General features: G+C 40.0%; 2 protein-coding genes across 9 annotated transcripts in view; one reads left to right on the plus strand and one right to left on the minus strand.

The window, feature by feature from the left end:
- The window catches only part of TMEM68 (transmembrane protein 68), a 41,655-nt gene extending 22,287 nt beyond the window's left edge, over positions 1-19,368 (minus strand). For 3 of the 6 annotated variants that reach the window (XR_011645621.1, XR_011645622.1, XM_004450145.5), the window contains exons 1-3: positions 19,255-19,368; positions 9,148-9,187; positions 7,876-8,269 (exon numbers count right to left, since the gene is read on the minus strand). Coding sequence is in view for 3 of the 6 variants with exons in the window: in XM_004450145.5 (XP_004450202.2) it covers positions 7,876-8,200 (325 nt within the window). In the remaining 3 variants the exon portion in view is untranslated. Of the gene's footprint in view, positions 1-7,875; positions 8,270-9,147; positions 9,188-17,795; positions 17,891-18,888; positions 18,977-19,254 lie in introns of those variants that run through there. The other 3 variants (XR_011645623.1, XM_071207818.1, XM_071207817.1) reach the window with 3 other exon arrangements.
- The window catches only part of TGS1 (trimethylguanosine synthase 1), a 56,515-nt gene continuing 50,339 nt past the window's right edge, over positions 18,953-25,128 (plus strand). For 2 of the 3 annotated variants that reach the window (XM_058275542.2, XM_058275543.2), the window contains exon 1: positions 19,392-19,717. In XM_058275542.2, the coding sequence (XP_058131525.1) occupies positions 19,392-19,717 (326 nt within the window). Of the gene's footprint in view, positions 19,718-25,128 lie in introns of all 3 variants that reach the window. The other variant, XM_058275541.1, reaches the window with a different exon arrangement.

The following is a 25,128-nucleotide window of genomic DNA, read 5'->3' on the forward strand; positions in this document are numbered from 1 at the left end:
TCACTCTTAAAATCCAAGTGTGATCATACTTACCACTATCTGTACCAGCAGATAACCATTCTAGTCCAAAATTTCCAAGATCGTCCCAATTTGCCTACCAAGTGTAGGCATGTATGCCATGGACTAATTGGGGGTCCCTAAATATACTTCCCCACCTTTGTGCTTCTGCTCCTATGGCAGAGTATCTTCTGTGCCATCTTTCCCTGTCTAGCAGGAGAGTCCCTGAAGCATTTTAATCCCTCCTTTTCCCTTAGACTACACCTACTTGTTCACCCATTTCTGTATATTTTATCCTCAAAAACTCTCTTAAATCCATCCTGCCCCCCTTCCAATTCCCAAGGCTGATTTCAAAGAGCAGGCTCCATGACTACTGCCCATAACGGTTCAATCCAAAAGGGATCTGATGCTCAGTGGAAGTTCAGAGAGGGCAGAGCCACAAAGGCCATTAATGGCCTTGTCCATCCAACCAGTGCCCAGAGGAGAATCAACCTCACATTTCAAGTAGTCGAGGCTCCATGAGTGAGATCATCCCTCAATTCTTGTGATGGATGAGTATGGTTCTCTTCATTGAAGCCATTAAATACTGATTTATTTAACTGTCCTGCTCTGATCCCATGCTCACTAAGCACCTTCTCAATTTTTTGGCTTTCCATGTAGTTGAGCCTACAGAGAGAAGATGTAAAGGTCGAGTAATCACATGTACATAGTAAGTATATTGGTTATGCAAATTAGTTAAGGCCTTCTGGTTTTAGATATCGGTATTATGACTTCAGATAATGATAGTCTACCTCTAAGAGATGGATCCCATCAAAATTTGCCATCTAAACTACATTTTTGAGCCTCTACACCTGCAAACCATGGTAAATGAACTATGACGCTACCCTTCAGGTCTTCCTCAGGAAAGCAGATACAATGAAAGTACCTACAAAATAAAGTCCATCTAGCATAGATGCAAATTGCTCATGTGATTAAAGGAATGACTTCTCAAAGGTAACAATGACATCATTTGTGACAGATTTGGTGCTATTTTGTAGCTTCATCTTAGTTCCTCTTAAAAGAAGTTTTCCAATGTTAATTAATTTTTTTCTATCTTAGTCACATGTGACCAATGGGGGACATGTTTGTGTTATGTATCATGTGACTATATCCAACCAATAGCTGGCAAGTAAGAAAAATAAACATAAATATCTTGTGGGGGGAAAATGTATACTCCAAGAAGCCTCATAGCCGGAGTGGCATTGAAAATGACAGCATCAGCAAATATAATTTTTAAGGACTTCCCCCACTGAGCACTGCTGATGTATGGGTGTGAAATAAAACACCAAGCTTTAGCCCATCAAAATCTGTGAGGCACAAAGCCCGAGTTCTAACTATCCATCTCTGCTGGCATCACAGATAACGTCACTTCAATGGCATTTTAGAAAATTAGTTGTGCCTAATCCCCTGTGTTCCAGTGAACATCTCCTTCATCAATAGAAGAGGATACACATGCTTAGAGAGGCCCTCTTACTGGGTGTGCATTGACCACTGTAGCAGCCTGAGACCATGGCTACTCGGTAAAGTACACTGGGTCACTCCAAGGAAGAAAAATACTTATCAGGCTCCTTGTTAGCTTTCTCTGTTTTAACCATCAAAATTTTTTGAGAATTTTCAGATTTACTTTCAAAAGTCTTTTCATATATATGTAAGAAAAACATATCAAAACATTGATTTCTAAAAACCTTCCAAAAACCACCTCAAATACTTTGCTACTATACAATTTTTGTTTTAAAAAAAAGCACATAACTGGTGACTTTTATAAAATATTTATCCCCACTCATTAACCCCTCTCCAAAATTCACATGAACTGTTGAATAACAAACAGGCATAAACAGTACAAAAATAAAAACAATAAACTGAAACTCTCCAGCATAGCAATCAATACCGTTACAAACTTGGCTTCAGTTTACCTTTCCTGGTTTGTCACTCAGCATACCTCTCAGCCACAAATGATTCCTAATCCAATCCTGAATATACCCTATCCTACATTTTCTTTGCTGTTTTGTTTGTGTATATCTGTTTAGCATAAATGATATCCTCTTGTAAATAGTTATAAATTTAACTTTTTCTCTTCAGCAATATATCTTGGAGGTCCACCAATGTGTTACTAGGCACATCTAGTAATCTTCATTTTTCTTAGTGGCTATAAAGGAATCTATAGTAAATTCCTATCAGAGATGATATAACCATTTCCATATCCAGGGACAATTGGATTGTTTCCAATTTTTCACAAATACTGCTACAATGAGCATCCATTGATATTCATCCCAGTAATTGAACATGGGAGTCCACTGATAGAAAAAATACAAAGCAGGGGAAGCATTGGACATGTAATGTGCTCATTTTAAATTATTATAGATACTACCAACTTGTCTTCCACAGTGGCTTATTACATTACTTTTCCATATGCATCAAATGAGGGTTATCATTTCTCCACATTCTCATCCTTTGATGTTAACAATTTTAAAAAATTTTGCCAATGTTATGGAAAATAGCTCAATGATACTTTAACTTACATTTTATCATTTACTAAATCCACTTTTTTGGACTCTTTAATCTGTTAGATGCATTTGTGAAAACCATTTCCCAGCACCAGTACTGCAATTTTATCCTTACAGCTTCATATGTTTGGATTTGATAGGGAAAATACTCCCTTATCTCTGGTTCTTTTTCAAATTTCCTTGGACACTCTTATACATCTGTTTATACTTCTGTGCAAATATTAGAAGCTGCATGAAAACTCAGTAGTAATTGCACTGAATTAGGAGGTGAACTGAAGGTGTGGGTGGTAGAGAAGCATCTTTTGTGTTGACATGCTCCATTCACTTACTCAGCTCTTTCTTGATGCCCATCAGTGATTTTTCCACAGAGTTCTTAACATTTTTCATTAGCTCTGGTCCCAACTAGAACTTGCCCTTTTTCCATTTTTAAAATGATAATTGATGACATGGAATTTATTAATCTTTTATGCTGATTTTATGTCAATTTCCCCTCCTAAACAATCTTATTAGTACTGGTAAGTTTGTTAGTTGATTCACTTGGTTCTTTCATGTGTCGCAACTTGTAATCTTTTTACTTATTTCTGGGACCTCCATGACAATTTTGAATTATAGTGGTGATGGCATCCCTGCCCTGTTCCCTATTAACTGGAATTGCATTTCATACCTCTTCATTTCATATCATGTTTGTTGAAGGTTTCTGGTACAATCCCTTTATTAGTTGAAGTAATACTTTTTAGTCTTCATTGGCTAAGACTTTTTATCATAAATACAGAACTTTATAAAACTATTTTCTATGAGAGACTAATCTATAAATCTCTTCCGTATGCCCTCCTGATTTAGTTTTGATAGCAAAGTTATGCCACCCTGCAAAATGAACTGCATAGCTCTATATTTTTTCTAGGCTCTGAAACAGCTATACAATGTGGTCCTTAAAAGTTTGGTAGAATTACAGGCTTTGGGCCCTTTGTGGAGGGAAAAGGAAATAGACTTTGATCACTTTTCCAATTTACTTTATGGTCATTGGTCTGTTTCTCTCTTCTTGAACTGATTTTGATCATTTGTATTTTCCTACAAAACTTCCCACTTCATTTAGTTTTCAATTACAGTGGTTTGAAATATTTACTTGTAATTTTTTCCTTTCTTCTTCAAAGTCTCATTCAAAAGCCTTCTTCTCTGTGAATAATGATTTCATTTTTGCATTGAAGAAAAAGGAATTAATTACTGAGCATCTACATGCCAGGCACTGAATTGGACTCTTAAAAATTATTATCTTAATGAGTCCACACTGATGAAGAACAACAAGTGAGAGGAGCCCATATACCTTACTCAAGTTTACCCAGTGGGGCCAGGATGCAAACCCAGAGTTGTCTAGCTCCTCCCCCCATACCACATTTCCTGTTATAGAGAGGTATATCCATATCTTCAAATGCTTATTGTGATCTTTTAATGGATTTTGAAATCAATTTAGTCAATTATGAAGTCACTTTAGTGGTTTATGACATGACCCACATTTTTCTTTTTAAATAAGAGAGAAGAGAATAGAAAATAAAGTCCCATGTAGAAAGGACACATGCTTTTAACAGACCAGTACATATCCATATATACAAGTGGCAAAATTCATTTCTTACTGGGAATAAGTAAAAAATGTGATAGCCTGAAACTATATCTTGAAAATACTAGAGACCTTGAACATAGTAGGTGTGTTAAGTTGAAGTTAATGATCAAGAGGCAAAAGATGCATTTAAGTCCTTTCCAATTTATCAGAGAAAGATGTTCCATAATTATGATAGCTAACATTTATTTAAAACATGGAATAGGAACCACGCTAAGTACTTCACATGAAATTTCATTGAATCTTTACAATAACCTATTTTACAGAAGAGAAAAATGAGGTTCAGAAAAGTTAAGTAATTTGTTTGAGGAGAAACTAGCTATTTACAAAGTGTCAAAGTAGCTCTTCAAGATATTTATCAGGGAAGCGGACTTGGCCCAATGGGTAGCACGTCTGTCTAACACATGGAAGGTCCGCGGTTCAAACCCCAGGCCTCCTTGACCCGTGTGGAGCTGGCCCATGTGCAATGCTGATGCACGCAAGGACTGCCCTGCCACACAGGGTTGTCCCCCACGTAGGGGAGCCCCATGCACAAGGAGTGTACCCTGTAAGGAGAGCCGCCCAGAGTAAAAGAAAGTGCAGCCTGCCCAAGAATGGCGCTGCACACACGGAGAGCTGACACAACAAGATGACGCAACAAAAAAGAAACACAGATTCCCAGTGCCACTGATAAGGATGGGAGCGGTCACAGAACATACAGCGAATGGACACAGAGAGCAGACAACTGAGCGGGGGTAAATTTTTAAAAATTTAAAAAAAAAAAAAGATATTTATCAATTACCAAGGGAAAAAAACAGTCACTTTGCAGTGAAGAAACCTGGCAGACACCTCCTTAACCTAGTGATCAAAACTGAACATCACCAGTTATAAGATGTCATGAACCTTGGATATGATGCACGAGAAGGAAACATCATTTTTGTGGCATTCTTGCCAAAATGCATAACTTCAATTTAATTATGGGAAACATCAGACCTAAATTGAGAAACAATTTACAAAATATTAGTATCCTTCAAAAGTGTTAAGGTTATGAAAGACAAGAAAAAATATTAAAGGGCTGTCATAGATTAAAGGAAACTAAAGGTGCATGACAACTAAATACAATATATGATCCTGGAAAAAGGACATTAGTGGAAAACCTGGTGACATTTGAATGAAATCTGTAGTTTAGTTAATAGTACTGTACCACTGTTAATTTGGTAATTGTGCTGTTTTTGCAAAATTTTAACAGAACTCATTTGCATGGTACATTTTATGTGATTAATACTTTCTTTATATTTTTCTACATGTGCTACATTTTGTACAGTGAAAATTTTTAAATTATTTTTTTAATCCCTTGAAGATTCTTTAAAAAACATGAATTAAAACTGAGTTTTATATACATGTCTAAAGAACAGAGTAAAGAAAATTTTCTTAAACTTTTACTTCTCCTATCAAAATACAGTATCAGAAAGTTATCAAAATAAAATATTGAAACAGGCTAAGACAGTTATGTATGGCAGGAGAAGGATAAAGAGACTGAGAAGTGACTACTGGGGGGAAGGGTATTCATTTGTTTTTGTTTTCTTCTTTTTTCTTTTCTGGAGTAGTGAAAATGCTCTAATATTGACTGAAGTGATGAATGAACAACTCTGTGATTCATTGATTGTATAATTTTGATGACATGTATGGTTTATGAATACATTTCAAGAAAACTGACCCAAAGAGAAACAGGCTAAGAACTATATATTTGACTTCCAGAGCTATAGGTGCATATTTAAAAATACCTCAAAACTGTATATTCTTTTTGTGAAGGTTCTGCATCGAAAATAAATAAAAATTTAAAACTTCTATCTCCTGTTACAAATAACAAATAAGTTCATCACTTGAATGTGGATAAATCCTTACAAGGAGCTTAAAATTCTTTTTAATTCATATTTCCTGAAAGATAGGAGAGGGTCTACGTGTATGGGAGAGGAAGAAACATGCCCAACAAGTATGGTAAAAGATGCCACTGAACTCCATTGGCACCATCTCACTGACAGTGAACAGCAGGTTCCTAAAAAATGGAGTCCTCCTGTCTCCTGCCAAACAACCAGGGGAGGGGATGAGAGCTGTACCCAATGGGCAGTGGCTGAAGTATTAACAAGTATAGATTAAGAATTCAATACATCGGGGAAGCGTTTGTGGGTTCCCGTCTACCATACGGGAAGCCCTGGGTTCGCATCCCCAGCCTCCTTGTGAAGGCAGGCTCACCCGCACGCTGCAGAGCGCCGCCCGACGCGCAGGCACCGCGGACAGCCAACTCAGTAAGGTGATGCAACAACAAAAAAAGAGAGACAAGCAAAAGCACAGAAGAGCACAGAGTGAATGGACACAGAGAGCAGACAACAAGCAAGCCACGGGGGGGAGGGGAAATTAAAAAAATACAGACACAGAAGAACGCAATGGACACAGAGCAGACAGCATGCAAAAATGCCACAAGGGAGGGATTATAAGAAAAAAGAATTCAATACATCAAAGGCAAAGGGGTCCCTTATTTCTTTGCAAACCTGTTGAATCTACTGCTTCTGGCCCAAGTCCCCAACCTGGGAGAGATTTACCACAAGGCACAGATCACAGACCATAGGTTTAGAGCTGGAATGTCTGAGGTTGAATCCTGGCTTTGCTTCCTTGCATCCTGGTGTGCTTTGAGTAAAGAACTGCCTCTCTGTGCCTCAGTTTCCTTGTACGTAAAATGAGGTGAATATATAAAACCTATCTGTTACGTGATGAGGATTTAGGAGTTAAGACATGACAAGAACTTGCCAGTATCTGGCACTGAGTCATAGATATGCAGGTGCATGGTATGAGTGAGTAGTAAAACAACAATACGCTAGCCTAGTGAGCATGTCACTGGCAACCTTTGCTAATAGCAGCCTTGAGCAATATGCTCAAATGTCTGTTTCAAAATCTGTGCTTCCTTCCTTGACCTCAATGTTCAACATGATTTACAGAAGCCTATCTTGGTCTCATGCTTCTTAAATCCTCAGTATCAAAGTTTAGTCCAGAAACAAGAGAACAATAAATAAGGTAATGGCATTATAATGGAGTGAAAATTGATAGAAACACCAAGTCCTTGAAAACAGGCCACTAGAGGACAAATTTAGTCAAATAAAGGAGATCCAACAATCATTAAATGGACAACATCACAATCTCTCAAATAACAAAGGCAAGAATGGCTATTCTGGAGAGAAATGTGTTGCCATCTCATTTATTCAGAAAGACACAATGAACCCTAGAATGAATCAAGCACAAACTGGGTAAGTTTAGGTGTACAAATTATATTTCCTTTAATCTTTCTTTCTACATCCATTACTCTATGTTGGAAAAGTTAAAGTGATTTTGAACAAAACAGATATAAATGCTGACCTAATCAAAACAATTTTTCTATAATATTTTAATGAATTATTCTTTTATTCCTTTAGATGTTTTAAATGCAAATTTATATATTTTAGCTTACCGTAATGGTCTACACTAATGTGTGATTATTTAGCAAACTGATGTCTGGAAAAAATCATTTTAAGAAAAATATATATGCATACATATATATATTTCTATGGATAATGTCTGCAAATAGATAAAAGGAAATAGTAAATACCCCTTCCATTATATTTTTCAGTCTCTTCTCAATGAAACAGAGTGGCAATAGTTTCAGTGCCACACATACAGAGATCAACACATAGACATCAAAGCATTCTTGCTTACCATGCCAAACTGCTGCATGTCCGTCCCACAGAGTAGCCACAGTTTTCCTTGCACCATCCCATAAATTATGAGAATAGGCTTCTTTTAAAACATTCTTCCGCTTATAAATGTGTAAGAAAATAATAGTAAGGTAGAGAAGGAAGATAGTAAAGTAAGGAAGTATTAAAAGTATTAGTGGCGTAAAAACCCACAAGAGATAGTTTGCAAAATTCAAATAGTCCTCCAACTGCTCCACACCAAACCATTCTTCCAGTATGTGAACCAGACAAATCATATAGGGCATAGAATCCTGTCCTGCACCACAGGTTTGATTTTTGTCTATCATTTTTCTTTAGGAGAAAATGATAAAGTCAGTCTCTTTCTTCATTTCCATAGCAGCTCTTCAATTTTGCTTCTAGAAGGGAAAAATAATCCAATGTTATTCTCTTCACAGCTAAAAAATTAAATGTTTTATTCTGCATAAATACTGATAAAAGTCATTTCTTAATATCAAAAACGAGCACACTGTTCATGGTTAACTTTGCTGGGTTTAAATGTGAAAATTAAAAAGTTTCATCTGTCCTCTCAGAGTGTGCTGGGTTTAGTTTATGTAATGACATACCAGCAGTAACTGAGAAAGGAAAATATAGCTGAGGAAGTGAAAGTTCAGACTGATCTTAATAATTTGATCCATTCCTGTATCTTAAAGTAGATTATTGTAACTGTTCTTCATAAAAGTAAACATCAATATCTAATTCATTAAAAGTCACCCAAATATTGAGGAAAAGCTGACACAGATTTTTGGATATTGTCTAGAGAAAGAGATCTGTTCTTTTGAAAGTGACATAATGGAATACTAAAAATTTATCAGTACTGTTTTTTATCTTATAGTCATTAAAATTTCTCTTAAATCTTAAAGGACCCATGCTATAACATAGATGAACCTTGAAATATCATGTTGAATAAAATTAGCCTGACACAGAAGGATACCATATGATTTCACGTACATGAAATCTCTAGAACAAGCAGATGGGGAGTTACTGCTTAACGGGTATAGAGTTTCTGTTTGCAAAGATGGAAAAGTTTTGATAATGGATGGCGGTGATGGCAGAACAACATTGTAAATGTGGTTAAACCAATGAATTGTATCTTTGAAAGTGGTTGCAATGAGAAATTTTGTTATCTACATGTTATATACGTTACCACAATAAAACTTAATTAATCCTAAATGACTAAAAATACAGCTGTACAATTATTTATCAACTTATCCTCTAACACAGTAACTTGACTTACCATAAATAAATATCTTGTCCCAAGCTTCACTGTATGTATTCTGGAAAATATAGAATACACATGGAAGAAAAATTTGATTTAAAAAAATGATCATGAATACCTAGAGTTAGGATTTCCATAAAATAAACATCAAAATATATTTACAAATGTTTGGCAAATGTGATTACAGTCTCACACTAGTGTAGCATAATTAAAAATTGTACTCATACTCCCATTGCTTTAGTGAGAACATGTTTCTATGTTGTTTAGTGCCACTATGTAAAGCCTTATCAGAAAGTTTATATTTTTTAAACTCAGCCATAAAAAGCTTAGCTTCTTCAGAGGAAAAGTATGAAGTTAAGATGTGTAAATTACTATGTCTCCTTCTGTTAACCTTCCCAGATAGTAAGCTCAAGACCAAACCTCATGGCCAAACCAGTACAACTATGTTAGCCCTTATGATCATATTTTTACATAAGATTTCTTTGATTGCCTTCTTCCATTCATAATTTCTCTGGCTCTGAAGCTACTCTTAGAGATGTTTTATCATATTCCATAATATATCATCTTAATGAAAATCATCTCAAATACTTTGTGGAAGAGGTAGGAAATTAATAAAGAAAGGGATAGAAGGAGAGGGACAGACAGACACCCAAATGCAATTGTACGTTGTCTTTGTGCCCACGTTATCTTGCTGATATACTGGCAGAGCATGCACTTTGAATTCCTTGTAAGCAATAGTGTTTACCTGAGAGGAATCTGGGCATGTGATGGTAACATATAAGATATAAAGATATAAGTTATAAAACCACAACCTGGGCTTTATTTACATTATATTCTAATCAATCTATCTAAAGAGATAAAACTTAAATTATAACTTGCCAGTGTCAGAACGTTTGGAATTCAATGTCGCAAAACATAATACTTTTGAAAATGAGAACTTTTCCCAGCAGGAGAGCTATAATTAAAAAAAAAGAAAAGAAAAGAAAAGAACAAGTGATGGTGAGGAAGTGGAAAAATTAGAAATGAGAACCATCATATATTACTGATGGGAATGTAAAATGGTACAGCTGCTTGGAAACAGTTTGGCAGTTTCTCAAAAAGTTAAACATAGACTTACCACATGACCCAGGAATTCCACTCCTAGGTATATACCCAAGAGAAATGAAAATACATATTTCTGCAAAAATTTGTATGCAAATGTTCACAGCAGATATTAATAATAGCCAAAAAATAGAAACATCCAAATGTCCATTAACTGATGAATGGGTAAACAAAATGTGATATATACATATGATGAATATTACACAGTTATAAAAATGAACAAAGTACTGGTTCATACTACAACATGGATAAAGCTTGAAAACATTATGCTGAGTGAAATAAGCCAGGCCCAAAAGACCACATATTGTATGATTCCATTTATATGAAATTTCCAGACTATACCAATTCATAGAGACAGAAAGTAGACTGGGATTTGCCAGGGCTAGGGGAATGGGAAGTGAGTCCTAATGGGTAGAGCAGGGTTTCTTAACAAGGGGTCAATGAGCTTGAATTTAAATTCAAAAAATCATTATTCTTGTGGGGAAGTGTTAGTGTGGGTGTGATCTATTTACTAAATAATATACAATATAGTGTGGGCTTAGGAAGGGGTTCATGGATTTCACCTGACTGGCAAAGGCTTCTGTGGAACAAAAAAGCTTAAGAACCCCTGGGGTAGAGTGAAGTGCCTTTTTGGGATGATGAAAATGTTGTGGAATTGGAGAGCGGTAACGGTTGTAAAACCCTGTCAATATACTAAAAACCACTGACTTGCACAATTTAAAAGGGTGAATATTATGGTATGTAAATTATATCTCAATAAATAAGAAAGCCCTTAAATATTATTAATTAAAGTTTATGGTAACCTCTTAAATATGCTGAAAAGAGTTTTTCCTAGGCCTAAAAATCAATCAACATTTTGACGATCTGACCCTTACCACTTAATAAGATTACCCACCGGAATCGTCTCATTTCGAGTTTTAATAGGATTGTAAAAATTTATGATTTTAATACTTTATTTAGTACCTACCTCCACCTACAGGTAATAAAATTGACTCGTATCCTCCACTGCATCTGATTTATTATATATACTTACTGAACACAGTAAAGGGAAGCAGGACAGGGCATAGGCAGAGCTCCCGTGAGAGATTACAGGGATGCTTCATGAGACCTAGCGGTAGCTCAACAGCCTCATGCAAGAGCCCCCTCCCACAAACGGCCATCTGGCCCTGATTTAAACCCTTACGGAAGAGAAAACTCTAAAGGCGTCCCACTCCCTCTTCAAAAACCATCCATCATACTACTAAAAAGGTCTTCCTATTCTTATAGCTCACCATAATTTTTTTTTTAAGATTTTCTTCTTTTTTTTTCCCCTTCCCCATAGTTTGCGCTCACTGTCTTCTCTCTGTGTCTGTTCATTATGTGCTATCTGTCTGCTTGTCTTCTTTTTTAGGAGGCACCAGGAACGGAATCTGGGACCTCCCATGCGGTAGGCAGGTGCCCAATCACTTGCGCCACATCCACTCCCTGTTTGTTGGGTCTCTCATTGTGTTTCGTTGTTGTGTCGTCTAGCTGTGTCAGCTCACTGTCTTGCTCGTCCTTCTTTAGGAGGCACTGGGCGCCAAACCTGGGACCTCCCATGTGGTAAGCAGGCACCCAACTCCTTGCACCACATCCGCTTCCCTCACTGTAATTCTTACCTACTAGACCTTGTTCTGCACCATGGAGCTTCCCCCACTAGACAACCTCTGAGGTTTCAGGACACAGCCTCATGAGCTGCCAAATTCTTTCGGCTACTCATCAAACCTTAGTTTCTTAACCTTTCACCAGTCAGACACCCTGTGACATACCCCAGTTATTTGATAGTGAAAACAACATGTAGAAGTAACCTCTCTGTGCCTCAGTTTGCTAAAATCTGTAAAATGGAGATAATTATAGTATCTACCTCTATAGGTTTACTCTGCAGGTTAAAGGAATTAATATGTGTAAAGGCCTAGAACAATATCTGACATGTAAATGTGACATATTTACTATTATTATCAATCTAAGAGTGCTCTAGCTTTTTGGATAGCTTTCTTACAGTGTAACTTATGTTCAGTTAAAAATGTGCAACTATTTTCTACACCTCCACAAAATGTACTTGAAAAAAAAATACAAAACTTTTTGTACACCTTACAGAAGTTACTTAGCCTGTCTCAGTTTTGTTTTCAGAAAATCATTCAATAAAGATTAACTGAGGGAAGCGGATTTGGCTCAATGGATAGAGCATCTGCCTACCGCATGGGAGGTCCAAGGTTCAAACCCAGAGCCTCCTGACCCATGTGGAGCTGGCCCATGCGCAGTGCTGATGCGCGCAAGGAGTGCAGTGCCACACAAGGGTGTCCCCCGCGTGGGGGAGCCCCATGCGCAAGGAATGCGCCCTGTAAGGAGAGCCGCCACATGCGACAAAAGTGCAGCCTGACCCAGGAGTGGTGCCGCACACACGGAGAGCTGACACAACAAGATGATGCAACAAAAAGAGACATAGATCCCTGGTGCCACTGACAAGAATACAAGTGGACACAGAAGAACACACAGCAAATGGACAAAGAGAGCAGACAACTGGGGGGCGGGGGGGGAAGAAGGGGAGAGGGAAAAAAAAAAATCTTTGAGAGAAAAAAAAATTAACTGAGCCCCTCTCTAGGGATGTCTGGACACCACAGGCAAGTCATTCAGCCTCATGAAATCAACACCCCCTCAGTAGGCCCTAAATGGAATATATGAAAATCTATTTCCCCAATATAGCATAATTATATTCATTTATAATCTTCCTATTATGATTCTTCTACTCCTTTTATTTGAACTTACAATTTTCAGTGTACCTGTTAAATATTTCTCAGAGACTTAAATCTTCAGATTATTCACATGCTGGTTAAGCTCTGTAACCCAGCCAACCCCCACTCTCCAGTTCTTAGGGCTTATCCTGGACAACTAACAAAATGATGATGACGGACAAGTCCCATTTCAAAAACAGGGAGTATTTTCAACTGCAAGCAAAACAATTCCTTTCCTCTGCCCCACAATACCCAAGTTCCCTCTCAGCCTGAAGCAGAGAGTACAATATCCCAAATCCCTCAAGATTGTGGGATGAACAAAAATAAAGGGGGAGAAAAAACACGGACCAAAGCAGATTTGTCCCTATTATAGTTACTATCTTGTGTTAACAGAGTAACTTATAACAATGCTATAAAATAAAACAATAAAATAAAATTTTTAAAAAAATCTTTTAAAGATTAACTGAGCCCCTACTGTGTCACAGGCATTTTTCCAGGCCCTGGAAATAGAGCAGTAAATAAAGTCCATTTACCTCATGCAAGTTACACTTTAGAGTGGGAAGATAGACAATAAAAAAAGAAACTAGTAAATATATGCCACGTCAGACAATAATATGGTGCTATGGAGAAAGTGAAAGAGCAGGGTTTGAAGAATAGAGAGTTCCATGGGCAGCGAGAGGGTTGGCAGGAGGAGAGGGGTGCAAAGTCACACAGGGTAGTCTAGGAAGGCCCCTCTAAAAGGGACATTTGAACAGAGACCTAAGGGAGTGCGGGAACAAACCCTGTGGATATTTGGGAGAAGAGAATTCCTAAAAGAAAACCCAGCAAGGGCAAAGAACGTGGGCTGGGTGTGGTTGGAGGAGCAGCAAGGAAGCCAGGCTGGCTGAGGCAGGGTGACAGGGAGCGCAGCAGATGGGCACAGAGGGGCAGCACTGCAGAGCTGTGAAGGCCAGGGTAAGGGCCACCGCTTTCATCTGAGTGACAGCGTCAAGTTATCAGAGAGCTTTGAGCAGAAAGGTGAGATTACTTGAGGGCTGTTGGGAGGGGAGCAGATGTGGCTTAAGCTGTTAACCATCTGCTTCCCACATGGGAGATCCTGGGTTTGGTCCCCAATTCCTAAAAACAAACAAACAAACAAACAAAAAAACAAGCAAAACAAATGGAAAAAAAAAATTCAGGGGGGCCGATGTAGCTCAGAGGTTGAGCAACAGCTTCCCAATTTTGAGGTCTCGGTTTCAATCCCCTGCCCCGGTACCTCAAAAAAAGGGGGGAGGGGGCTGAGGGGAGAATTCTCATATACCCCACTCTACTCCTCCCACACATCCCCCTATTAATAACATCGTTCATTAGTGCAGTACATTTGTTTTAACTGATGAACACATATCGAAGCATTGCTACCAACCATGGTCTATAGTTTATATTATGGTTTACACTGTGCACCCCACAATTGGATAGGTTTTTACAAAATGTATAATGGCCTGTATCCATCATTGTAGTATCATGCAGGACAATTCCAATCTCCCCAAAATGCCCCATGTTATGCCTATTCTTCTCTCATCCTCCCCTCAGAACCTCTGGTGGCCACTGTCTTTGTATCAATGATACAAGTTCTTCCACTGCTAGAATAATAAGTCTACTTTGCCCATAGTTGCATTCCCCACTTATAGTTGTTCATTCTTCAATGCTGACGATTTGGGGATAGTGATGCCCATTCTGTTTCTGACTGAGAGAGGGCTTGGATCCCATGGGGCAGAAGGATGGAACTGGCTTGCTTGCAGTGACAGGTACTCTCCTTGAGGGGTTTTAAAAGAATCACTGTGGTAGTTTGAGGCTTTTATGGATCCCAGAATATCATGTCCTTAAAGCCAATCCATTCCTGCGAGTACAAACTTATTGTAGGGGGGACCTTTTGATTAGGTTACTTCAGTTAGGGCACGAAGCGGGAAGGTCTTAATCCTCTTACTGGAGTCCTTCATAAATGGGATGAATACAGAGAGAGACACAGAAACTCAAAAAAAGCAGCACAGACTGAAAGTCACAGACACAGAGAGAAAGCCAGAGGAAGCCAGAGGTTGAAAGCAGCGAAACCCAGAAGAGGTGCTGCCGTGTGCCTTGCCATGTGACAGGCGGCCAGCATCACTGGCAGCCAGGCTGCAGGAGGAAGGCATCGCCTGATGATGCCTTGATTTGGGCAGTTTTCTCAGCCTCAAAACCATAAGCTTACAATCTAATAAACACCCATTGTAAATGCCAACCCATTTCTGTTAATAGTGCATTTTGGTAGCCTAGCAGACTAAAAGAGTCACCTGAACTGCTATGTTAAGAACAGACTGTAGGGAGCAGTAGGAAGTTACTACAATAACTGATATGAGCAATAAAAGTGGCTTGGACAGTATTACAGAGTGAAGGCAGTAAAAGACTTGTCAGATTCTGGGTATATTTTGAAGATATAGTCAACAAGATTTGCTGATGAATGGGATGTAGAATGTAAGTGAGAGAGAGAGAGAAATCTGGGATGGCTTCACTGGTTTTTGGCCTGGGTTTGCCAATTACCAACTGTGTGACCTTCGGCAAGTTACTTAACATCTCTGTCTCAGTTTCTTCATCTTTATAACAGGGATAATACCAGAACCTGCCCTATAAGACTATTGTGAACAGATGAACAATAATAGCGATAATTACATGTAAAACAGATTAGAACAGTGTCTTTCACTGTGTAAGTATCACAGAAGTACTGCCATCATCATCATCATCATCATTAGTTGGCTTGTAAAAAAGATGGAGCTGCAAGAAGAGCAGGTCTGGAGTGGGGTGGAGACCAGGAATTGAGTTTTGAATAAATTAAGCTGAAGATGTCTATTGGACATCCAGGTGGAGACATCAAATAAGCTGCTGGATAGGAGCATCGAGAGTTTAGCAGGGAGGTCAGGGATGGAGAAATAAATCTGGGAATTGTCAGTATAGAGACAATATTTAAAACCATGAAGCTAAAGATTTCTTTAGGGATTGAATCTAGAATAAAGAAGAGTTTTCAAACACTGAGTCTTGGCGTACTCAACTTTTTAAAAGTGGAAGAGAGGATGAGAAAATAGCATCCTCCTTCCAGAAGTGGCTTCCTGGAAGTCAAAGAACATGTTTCGAGAAAGAAGAATATTAAATAAATAATTAATTAATTAATTAATTAAATAAAAGCAAAGAATGTGAACAGAAAAAATAAATTAAAAAAAGGAGTGTTCAGTTGTTTCAAAGGCAGCTGAGAGGTCAAGTAAGTAAAGGAATAATTGATCATGGGATTTGACAAGACAGAAGTCATTGGCAAGACCTAATAGGAGCTCTTTTGATGAAAGGAGGGAATGAAAATCAGGCACAGTAAGTTCAAAAGAAAATGGCAGGAAATGAACAGGAAACAGTAAAAACAGGCAACTCTTTAGAGGAACACTGCTGCGCAAAGGAACAGAGAAACACGTGGGTATCTGGAGGGGAATGTGTAGCTGACAGATTTTTGTCTTTGTTTTTAAGACAAGAGAAAGGAAAGTATTTTTTAATGCCAGTGGTGATGCACCGACGAGGCCATGTCCTAGACCAGGCAAGAAGGGTGTGGTGTACAAGAATGGAAGTGACTCAGAGAACACCAATGTCACTTGTTCATCCATTGAAAACAAGTATTTACTGAGCAAGTACTTTGTGTCACACACGGTTCTTGACACTGTGGATATATGAGTAAACAGAAAACAGATATAAAGTTTTTCGAATAATGTCAGGCACATAGGAGACACCTAACAAATGCTGGCTAACTACAGATTTGAACTGTTTATCCATATCTTTGACGAAAATGTAGACCAAGACAGTGTGCTAAAACTTGCTACTACAGATCTGAGGAGTGTGAATGACATGGTTTTGAGTAGATAAAATAAGTTACTTTTGACACCTTGAGAAAGTGACTTTATAACTTGAGTGCAACCTCTTAAATTTGCAGATAAAATTTGAACACAAAAGGACAAGTCAACCAGTCTAAAGTCAGAACAAGTTCAGTGAAGAGCCAAACTTAAACCCAATTCTCCTAATTCCTGGTCTGGTTTCCTTTACACTTTCTTTAATATCTCTCTTTTAACAGAAAGGTTGAAAATATTAAGAGAGCAATTTCTATTCTCTCTGTATGTCCACCTGGCCTTTTCCTCCTCTAATTTACTATAGGTTATACCTGATTCCTTATCACCATCTTTATTTTAATCCAATAAAAACTTTGTTATAATTGTAATTTTCTGGAAGATATTTTAGTCACCAAAATTACTACTTATCCCCCCTCCAAAAAAAAACTATACTAAAACACGGATACTTGCGATCATATATAAAGCATCTCATTTCTCCCATTTCTAATACATATGCAATTTTGATTTTTAAGAAAAGGATGACAAGCTGAAAAAGCACCATATTGGTGTTGATGGCGAAGTCTGTTTACTATAATTAACCGTATAGATTTTAAAATCAGAATAGTTCAAAAACCAGTAAATTTTAACAGAGGACTTTTTGTTTATTTTCTATAAAACTTTAGGAAATAAGTCTGTTTTTAAAAACCCATTATCAGGACTGTTACCATCATACTGGTAGCAGACGGTAGCAGATCCATTTCTGATTTTTTGCACAGGAGTCACACTAAAAATTCTGAAAATACCAACTAAAAGAAATAGTCACTGAAATACAAATGAATTCTTCTTTTTCTTTTTTGCATATTTAAAAACGGTTTAACAAATGTCTAGAAGTGAGTTTTAGTGAATAAGCATTCTACTTCAAACCAGGAATAAAGGTGACGCTTACCTAATATTTCAGTCAAGACAAACATTTCATCTGAAAATTAATCCTCCATTTCCAGTGTTGGGATCCAGTAGGTCCCTGGCCCTGGCTTCCCCTCCCTAAGGGAGACAGAGCCCACAGTAGAAAGCCTGCATGCCCCAGGACACAAGTTAAAACATAAGAAATCTCCTACAGGGAAACACCATACAGATGGTATCATAAACTGTAATTTTTTCCAGACTGTACAATTCCTTCCTACAACAGCATCACCCGACTCCAGTTATGTAACGCCGTTATGGAATGTCTTTGTTCTGAGACCCTATATATTGCCCCTCATTTTCCCGCCTCTGTGCAGAGCGCTACCTTCAGTCTCTGGACCGCTGCAACCAGAGAGAATCTCTCCTGTCCTCAAGTCCCAATAACGCTCGTGTTCTGACACTGCCGAGTCCTTGGGTCTCGCGGCAGCCCCTCCCCGTGCCCTGCAGGAGCTGGGTTATAACATCCACTCACTGGTAAATGGGGCCAAAATCTTGGGAGACCGTTTTAAACGTCTGGATTAACCCAGTTTCATATAGGTCGAAAGAAACACAACTGACGTATTGGCGTTAATAGCACGCCCCGAGTCCTAGGGGCTCCCACACACTTCAAGCCTGGCCTTGCTTCTGAGGAAGCTGCCTGGGCAGTCGCAGCGAAAGCCGCGCACCAAATACAGACTGCCCCTTTCAAATTCGACAGTGCTGTTCCACTTTCTCTATCCTGTTTAGGTGCACATCTCTTTTTCCTATTAGATCACTAAGCAGCTTGAAAGCCGAAACCCATCCTGCAGACTGCAAACCCTGCGCCTGACGTTGGGGGGCAGGGATCGCCTCAAACTTGTACCACACGTGGGAGGTTTGAGGTACACTGTTTCATTCAGTCCTTTAAGCATCCCTATGAACAGGTACTATTCATCGCCCCCGTTTTGCAGATGCTCAAAATGAGACTCTGAGAGATTAAATCGCTTGCCCAGATCACACGCCAGTAAAGGGGCATAACCAGGACTCCGCACCTGGTGTGTCTGGAAGTAACACTCAACCAACACCCACGCGGCTTCTCACTAAACTCTCGTGAGCCCCACCTTTCTTTCAGGTTTTATACACCCACAGTCCCGGAAGGGAAGTCACCGACAAAACCAGAGGCCTCCGGTGAGGGTGGAGATGCCTCGCCCACCCTTCGAGACCAGAGAAACGCGCCAAGTTGGAGGTTTAGGAGCGCGAGTGCGACGCGGGGCGAGGAGCGGGCTCGTCCTGACCCAGACGGAACCTCCGGGTCGGGCCACGCGGGCGCCCGAGCCGGAAGCCGAGCCCCGGCTGGAGACTACGGGGATTCCAGGCTGCCCTGGACACTGGACGCGCGGCCTCCGCCTCTCCCAACCCCGCGACACGGACCGCCCCCGAGGGACACCCGGCAGAGAGAGGCGCGGGAGAGCAGGGACGCGACGCACCTCGGGCGCGAGCGAGCGGTGCCGGAAACTCATCCGCGGCCCTGCGGCCGAGGGAAGCGAGGAAATTTGCGCGGCCGGTTCTTTCAGGCAATGTGTGAGAAGGAAGCCGAGCGGCCGCCGCGCCCGGGCCGCGTTGGATGTTACACCTCCTCCGCACCGCCCCTTCCGTTTTCGCGGACCCACTTCCTGTGGCGGCTTTCAGTTTTCTTCCCTCGCTCCTCTCGAACGCCCCGGGATTCATTCCTCACTGCTCAGTCCGCGGGACCCCGGCGCGGCCCGGTAAATCTCCCTTTCGCCCTCGACACCCAAACAGGTCCGACCTGAGCGCCAGGTCTGAGCCTCAGGCGGTAGGCGGTAAAATGTGCTGCGAGAAGTGGAGCCGCGTGGCCGAAATGTTTCTCTTCGTCGAGGACCTGGAGGAGGATTCTAAGATCTTCTGCCTTTGCTCCAGGGCGTTCGTGGAGTGAGTAAAACGCGTTTCTCCTCATTTCTGCCACCATCACTTCCCAGAGATATAGGTGTTGCAAACATGGTTGTAACCGATCCCCAAAACCACGGCCAGAGAGGATATTTGCCCCTTGGGCAAAAAGGTGCTTGCAGAAAAACAGCCTCTGGCATCATTGAGTGCCCCCCCCTCCCCCGCAGCCATTATTATTAATAATTGAAGAACGGAACCTATTCTGTAGGCTCTTAGGGGGGAAAAAAGTGGTAGCCGATATGTAAATTTGATATTTACAAACTGGAGCCATTTAGAAATAGAGGGAAAGTGAAAACGTAGGATGAAATCTCCTAGGTAGATGTGACATCACAGGGTGAAGGTTTGAAGTCGGGTGTTTTGTTTTGGTTGACATCTTTTTAAAATACTGAGTTCTCTAAGAATTTTTGATTATCGCAGATAAAAGTTTTAACTATATTTACATTAGTTTTTTTGCGATTGCTTTATTTTTGGAAAACATTTGTTTCGGATAAAAATTGCCTTGCGGGAGTGGATGTAGCTCAGTGGTTGAACGCCCCCCATGTACCGGGTCCTTGGTTCAGTCCCTGGTATCTCCTTCAGAAAAAAACAAACAAACAAACTGCCTTCCATGGAAGATAGCCTGTGTATAGGAAACTGACTAGAGAATTGGATTCCGGGGATGAGAATATATTGAATTCTCAATATTACCTGTATAGTTTAAGCCACTTAAGTCTTTTTCATCTTTAAAACAGGTATATTTACCTTAATTTTTTCATATTCTTTTTGCAGAAGTGAATTCTGTGTAAAAGAATTTATCTCCCTGATATCTAGGGTTACTCCCAAAATTGTCACTTAAGTACTTGCTTTAACTATTAATCATGTGATTTTTTAAAGCAGTCCAAATATTAACTTGAAAAGAAACATTATGACAATTCTAATGTAAAAAGTGATCCTTTTCAAAACAAAATCTGTCATCTTTGTATTCATGCATGCATGTGTTCATGCATATTCCACACATGCTTATTCTGCTCCTACTAGATACACTGGTAGGCACTGGAGTACAAAATGGAGCCTGTGTCTACACTTGAGATTACTTTGCAGCAGAGAAACGAAATATTAAGACAACCGATTACACAAATATTTGATTAATTATGGTTGTAAGTGTCGAGAGAGAGGTACAGGGTGCTGTGATAGCAAATAACTTTTCTCTAAGGGTCACAGATTTCTTTGAGAAAGTAGAAAAGAGGCCTTAGGGTGAGTGGAAATACAAGGGCTAAAGATGGAGTGGGAGAAAACATTCCCAGCAGGTAGAACTCTGAAGGCCTTGCAGGAGCAAAAGTAAGTCTGTGAAAGTGAAACAAATTGAGATAGAAAGAAAGGAGAAAGGTTTAGTGAGATGGGCATGGTCAAACTTTAAGGTGGGGAATGACATGATTAGATGGCATTTTTCAAAGGTTATTCCGGCTGCTCTGTGGAGGTGGTTTGAAGGAAAACAGCTTAGAGCCATTGTCCCAGCAAGAGAGTATGGATGGTGGCTTGGACTAAGATAAAATAGATGGTAGTGAATATGGAGAAAGAGGATAAGATAGAAATATTCTTGGTGTTGGGGGATTGAATTGGATGTGGGCCCAAGAATGGGAAGGAGGAATAGGTCAAGGAGTACATCCTGGTTTCTGGTGTGTATTTATGTCTTTCACTGCAACTGGAACCACTAGAAAATCAGGGATCTTATTTTGGGGCAGTGGCGAAGAGATCAGGAGTTCAACTTTGCACATTTTAATTTTGAGGTATTTATGAGAGCTCCAGTGGTAAATGATACCGGTAATTGCATTTTTTGGTTTGAAGCTCTGGAGAAGTCTGGACTAGTCTTAAAAATTTGAACCGTTCATGTCTAGATAGTAATTGAAGTCATTAATTTGTACTTAGGGTGGGGGGGGAAGGGTGGGGTCCATTCTTGTGGAATTCTAACATTTTTTAAAGATCAGAAAAGGTGAATCAAGTGGGAAATAGGTAGAAGGCAAGCACAAGTATATTGTGACCAAGCATTTCCAGGAAGGAGTAATCAACTTTGGAAAGCTGCTAAAATATCAAGTGAAATGAGGACTAAAAATATCCACTTGAACTGACAAGTTTTAAGGAAAAAAAAATTCACTGTGTGGACGACTTTCTAAGTGCCAAGCACTAATTGTTTTACCTTTCATACTGTTTATTTTTCATGTAAGCTTTCCAGCAGCCCCCTGAGGTTATGTCTTGTCCTTATCTTATTCAAGTTGAAAACTGAGTCACAGTAGTGGCTTAAAAATTCACATCCCTAGTATGTGGCAGCCCTGGAATTTTGCCCCATGTCTGTTTGACTCCTACTATCCCACTGATTGGTATGGAAAACATGATTTCATTAAATCTTTTTGGTTAAGATCTTAAGTCACTTGAACAACCAGAGTCCTGTTGAAATACTTTAAAATACTAATGTAGAGTTACTGAGATGGAAGACTGTTCTGGAAACTGAAGAGCCAGGATTTGCCTCTGATCAGATGCATTTTACAGTATCTGGTGGGGCTTTCTGTATTTCACTTACAATACAACAGAATTATCTAATTCCTTTACCGGCCCGCCCCCAACAAGCTCCTGCAGCAGAATTTTAAGAGTACTGTCCTTAAAGACAGACTCTTATCTTGTTTCACATCCCAGCTCTACCAAAAATTAGCTGTGTTGGCCTTTGGTTAGGTACATTTCCTTTTTTTTTAGGAAAACTTTATTTCAACTTTAAAAATAAAATAATAGATAAAAGGGAACTCAACAAATTATGGAAGCATTGCTATAAAAAATATCCTCTCTAGGCACATTTATCTTGTTTAATCCAAAAAACAAATTCAGTTGTTACCCCAGTATTATGAAACATTTCTAGGATCTCATTTCACCTCTTTCAGAAAGAACTTCCTTTCCCTTTTACTACTTGAAAATGAAAGTGGTCTACGGTCCCTTATCTGTAGAAGAATTGCTACTTGTACTTCAGAGATTTCCAGAATTTATTCATTCAGCATGTATTTCTACCACCGAAGGATCAGGTAGCGGGATAAAAAATGATTTAGGCATGGTACTGATAGTTGTTGTGTTCAAAAGTGTGATGATGAGATGGCTGCTTAGTCAGAGCTCTCAGAAGAACAGTATCTTAGTGGGGTTACTACGGTCTAGGTCTAGTGTCCAGCTTTACAATTCAATTTAGCAGTTGTTTATTTAGTCCTTGTTTTTCCAAAGTCATTGTGTTCAGTGAATTGTTTTGCACTGGTCAAACTCAAGACGATAACCTTGTAGGGAGTATAGCTAATGTAACAAAACTTTTTCTATTGCCAAGGTATCAGAAATAGTATCTTTCTCATCAGTGGATTATATTCCATTGTTATCATTATTTTGGTGCTCAAATTGTCTCAAATTTGGTCAGTGGAGGCCCCTTTGGGGTGGCTCCTTTGTCCTTTGATATGTTCCCAGTTGTCTGTAAGCACTTCCCAACGTTCTGGCACTAAAAGATGGCCCTGGCTTATCTTTTACAACCCATTCTCCAACTGGAATTGCTAAGTCTCCAAGGTACCTGGTTCCTTTTAGTCGAGAATTATATTTAGAAACCAAGATCTAGGCACTCATTATGCTGGTTGCTCCTGATTGTCAGTGCTTCTTTGTCCTCTCAGCATATATTATGTCACATACATATAAAAATATGTGTATACACACTTAAAACTTTCTGTGTATATAAATTTTTAAAACCATGAGTTCATTTAACAACATTTTAGGGTTCTTTCTATCCTTCCTTGTTTGCACAGTTTTATTTTTATTTTTATTAAAGATTTATTTATTTTTAATTTCTCTTCCCCCCTCTACCCCCAGTTGTCTGCTCTCTGTGTCCATTTGCTGTGTGTTCTTCTGTGACTGCTTCTGTCCTTCTCAGCGGCCCCAGGAATCTGTGTTTCTTTTTGTTGCGTCAGCTCCCTGTGTATGTGGCACCATTCCTGGGCAGGCTGCACTTCCTTTCACGCTGGGCGACTCTGCTTACGGGGCACACTCCTTGCGCATGGGGCTCCCCTCTGTGGGGGACACTCCTACACGGCACTCCTTGCGCGCATCAGCACTGCGCATGGGCCAGCTCCACACGGGTCAAGGAGGCCCAGGGTTTTTTGTTTTTCATTTACAATATTGACTTTATTTATTTTTTCCAAATTCTACTCAATTTATTCATTTTTTAAAAAGATATTACATTCAAAAAATATGAGGTCCCCATTCACCCCCACCACTCCCCCCACAGGAACACTCTCCCCCATCATCATGTCACATCCATTGCGTCTGGTGAGTACATCTCCGGGCATCGCTGCACCCCATGTCCCGTGTTCCACACCATAGCCCACACTTTCCCACGTTCCATCCAGTGGGCCATGGGAAGACATACAACATCTGGCAATTGTCCTTGGAGCACCACCCAGGACAACTCCAAGTCCCGAGAATGGGAGGCCCAGGGTTTGAACCGCAGACCTCCCATGTGGTAGGCAGACCAAGTCCGCTTTCCCCACAGTTTTAAATAACCACCTCCAACAAGGAAAATCTTGGCTATTATTATCCTTAAATAATAAGGATTTTTGCTCAATATAACCAGTACTCTAACCATACTCTCCATCTACTCCACCTGACACCCCAGTGCCCCGTATCCTTGGGTGCTGGCAAGCATACTCCTGATGTCCTCTGCAACTTCCATTTCCCCCTCTCAGTGCCATGTGTTCATGGGGCCCGGTGAGCTTGTTGCCAAAGGATGTTTGTGCCCCATCCTTGTTGACTGCCCTGCTGAGAGTCACTGCCAACTTTATTTTTCATAAAGTGTCAAAAGAAAGTAGATCATATACACTAGAGATTTGTTTTGTTGACTTTCTCATAGGTCCATTAAGAAAGTAGTATTAGCTACAACTTGAAATTGGCATTACGGTAGTTTTGATGGAATTTATTGTGACAGAATTTAATGAGAGGAAAATACTAATAGCAAAATCTTCTGGGGAATTGGATGTGGCTCAAGCAATTGAGCTCCTGCCTACCACATGAGAGGTCCTGGACTGTGTTCCTGGTGCCTCCTAAAGAAGACGAGCAAGGAGCTTGCCTTGCCGTCTCTCCTGGGAAGAGGCAGCTGGGCGCCGCCGGAGGTTCTCTGGGATCAGGCTTTTTCGGGATTTTTGCAGGGCAGGAAGTGTCTGGACATCGATTTGGTGGGAAGGTAACGGAGAGGATTGGTCTATAAGATATAATTTGGGTTCTATTGCCTGGAGGTGAGACCTGCACACGGGTTGCTCCCTCCTTGGGGGTGGGTGGAGCCGTGGAACCCGCACTGCGGCCACGCTTTTTGGTGGCTCTGCGGTGTTGGGGAATTCGCGAGTCCTGGGCGGGCT

This window comes from Dasypus novemcinctus, chromosome 14 (assembly GCF_030445035.2).
Source record: "Dasypus novemcinctus isolate mDasNov1 chromosome 14, mDasNov1.1.hap2, whole genome shotgun sequence".
Lineage (NCBI taxonomy): Eukaryota > Metazoa > Chordata > Mammalia > Cingulata > Dasypodidae > Dasypus > Dasypus novemcinctus.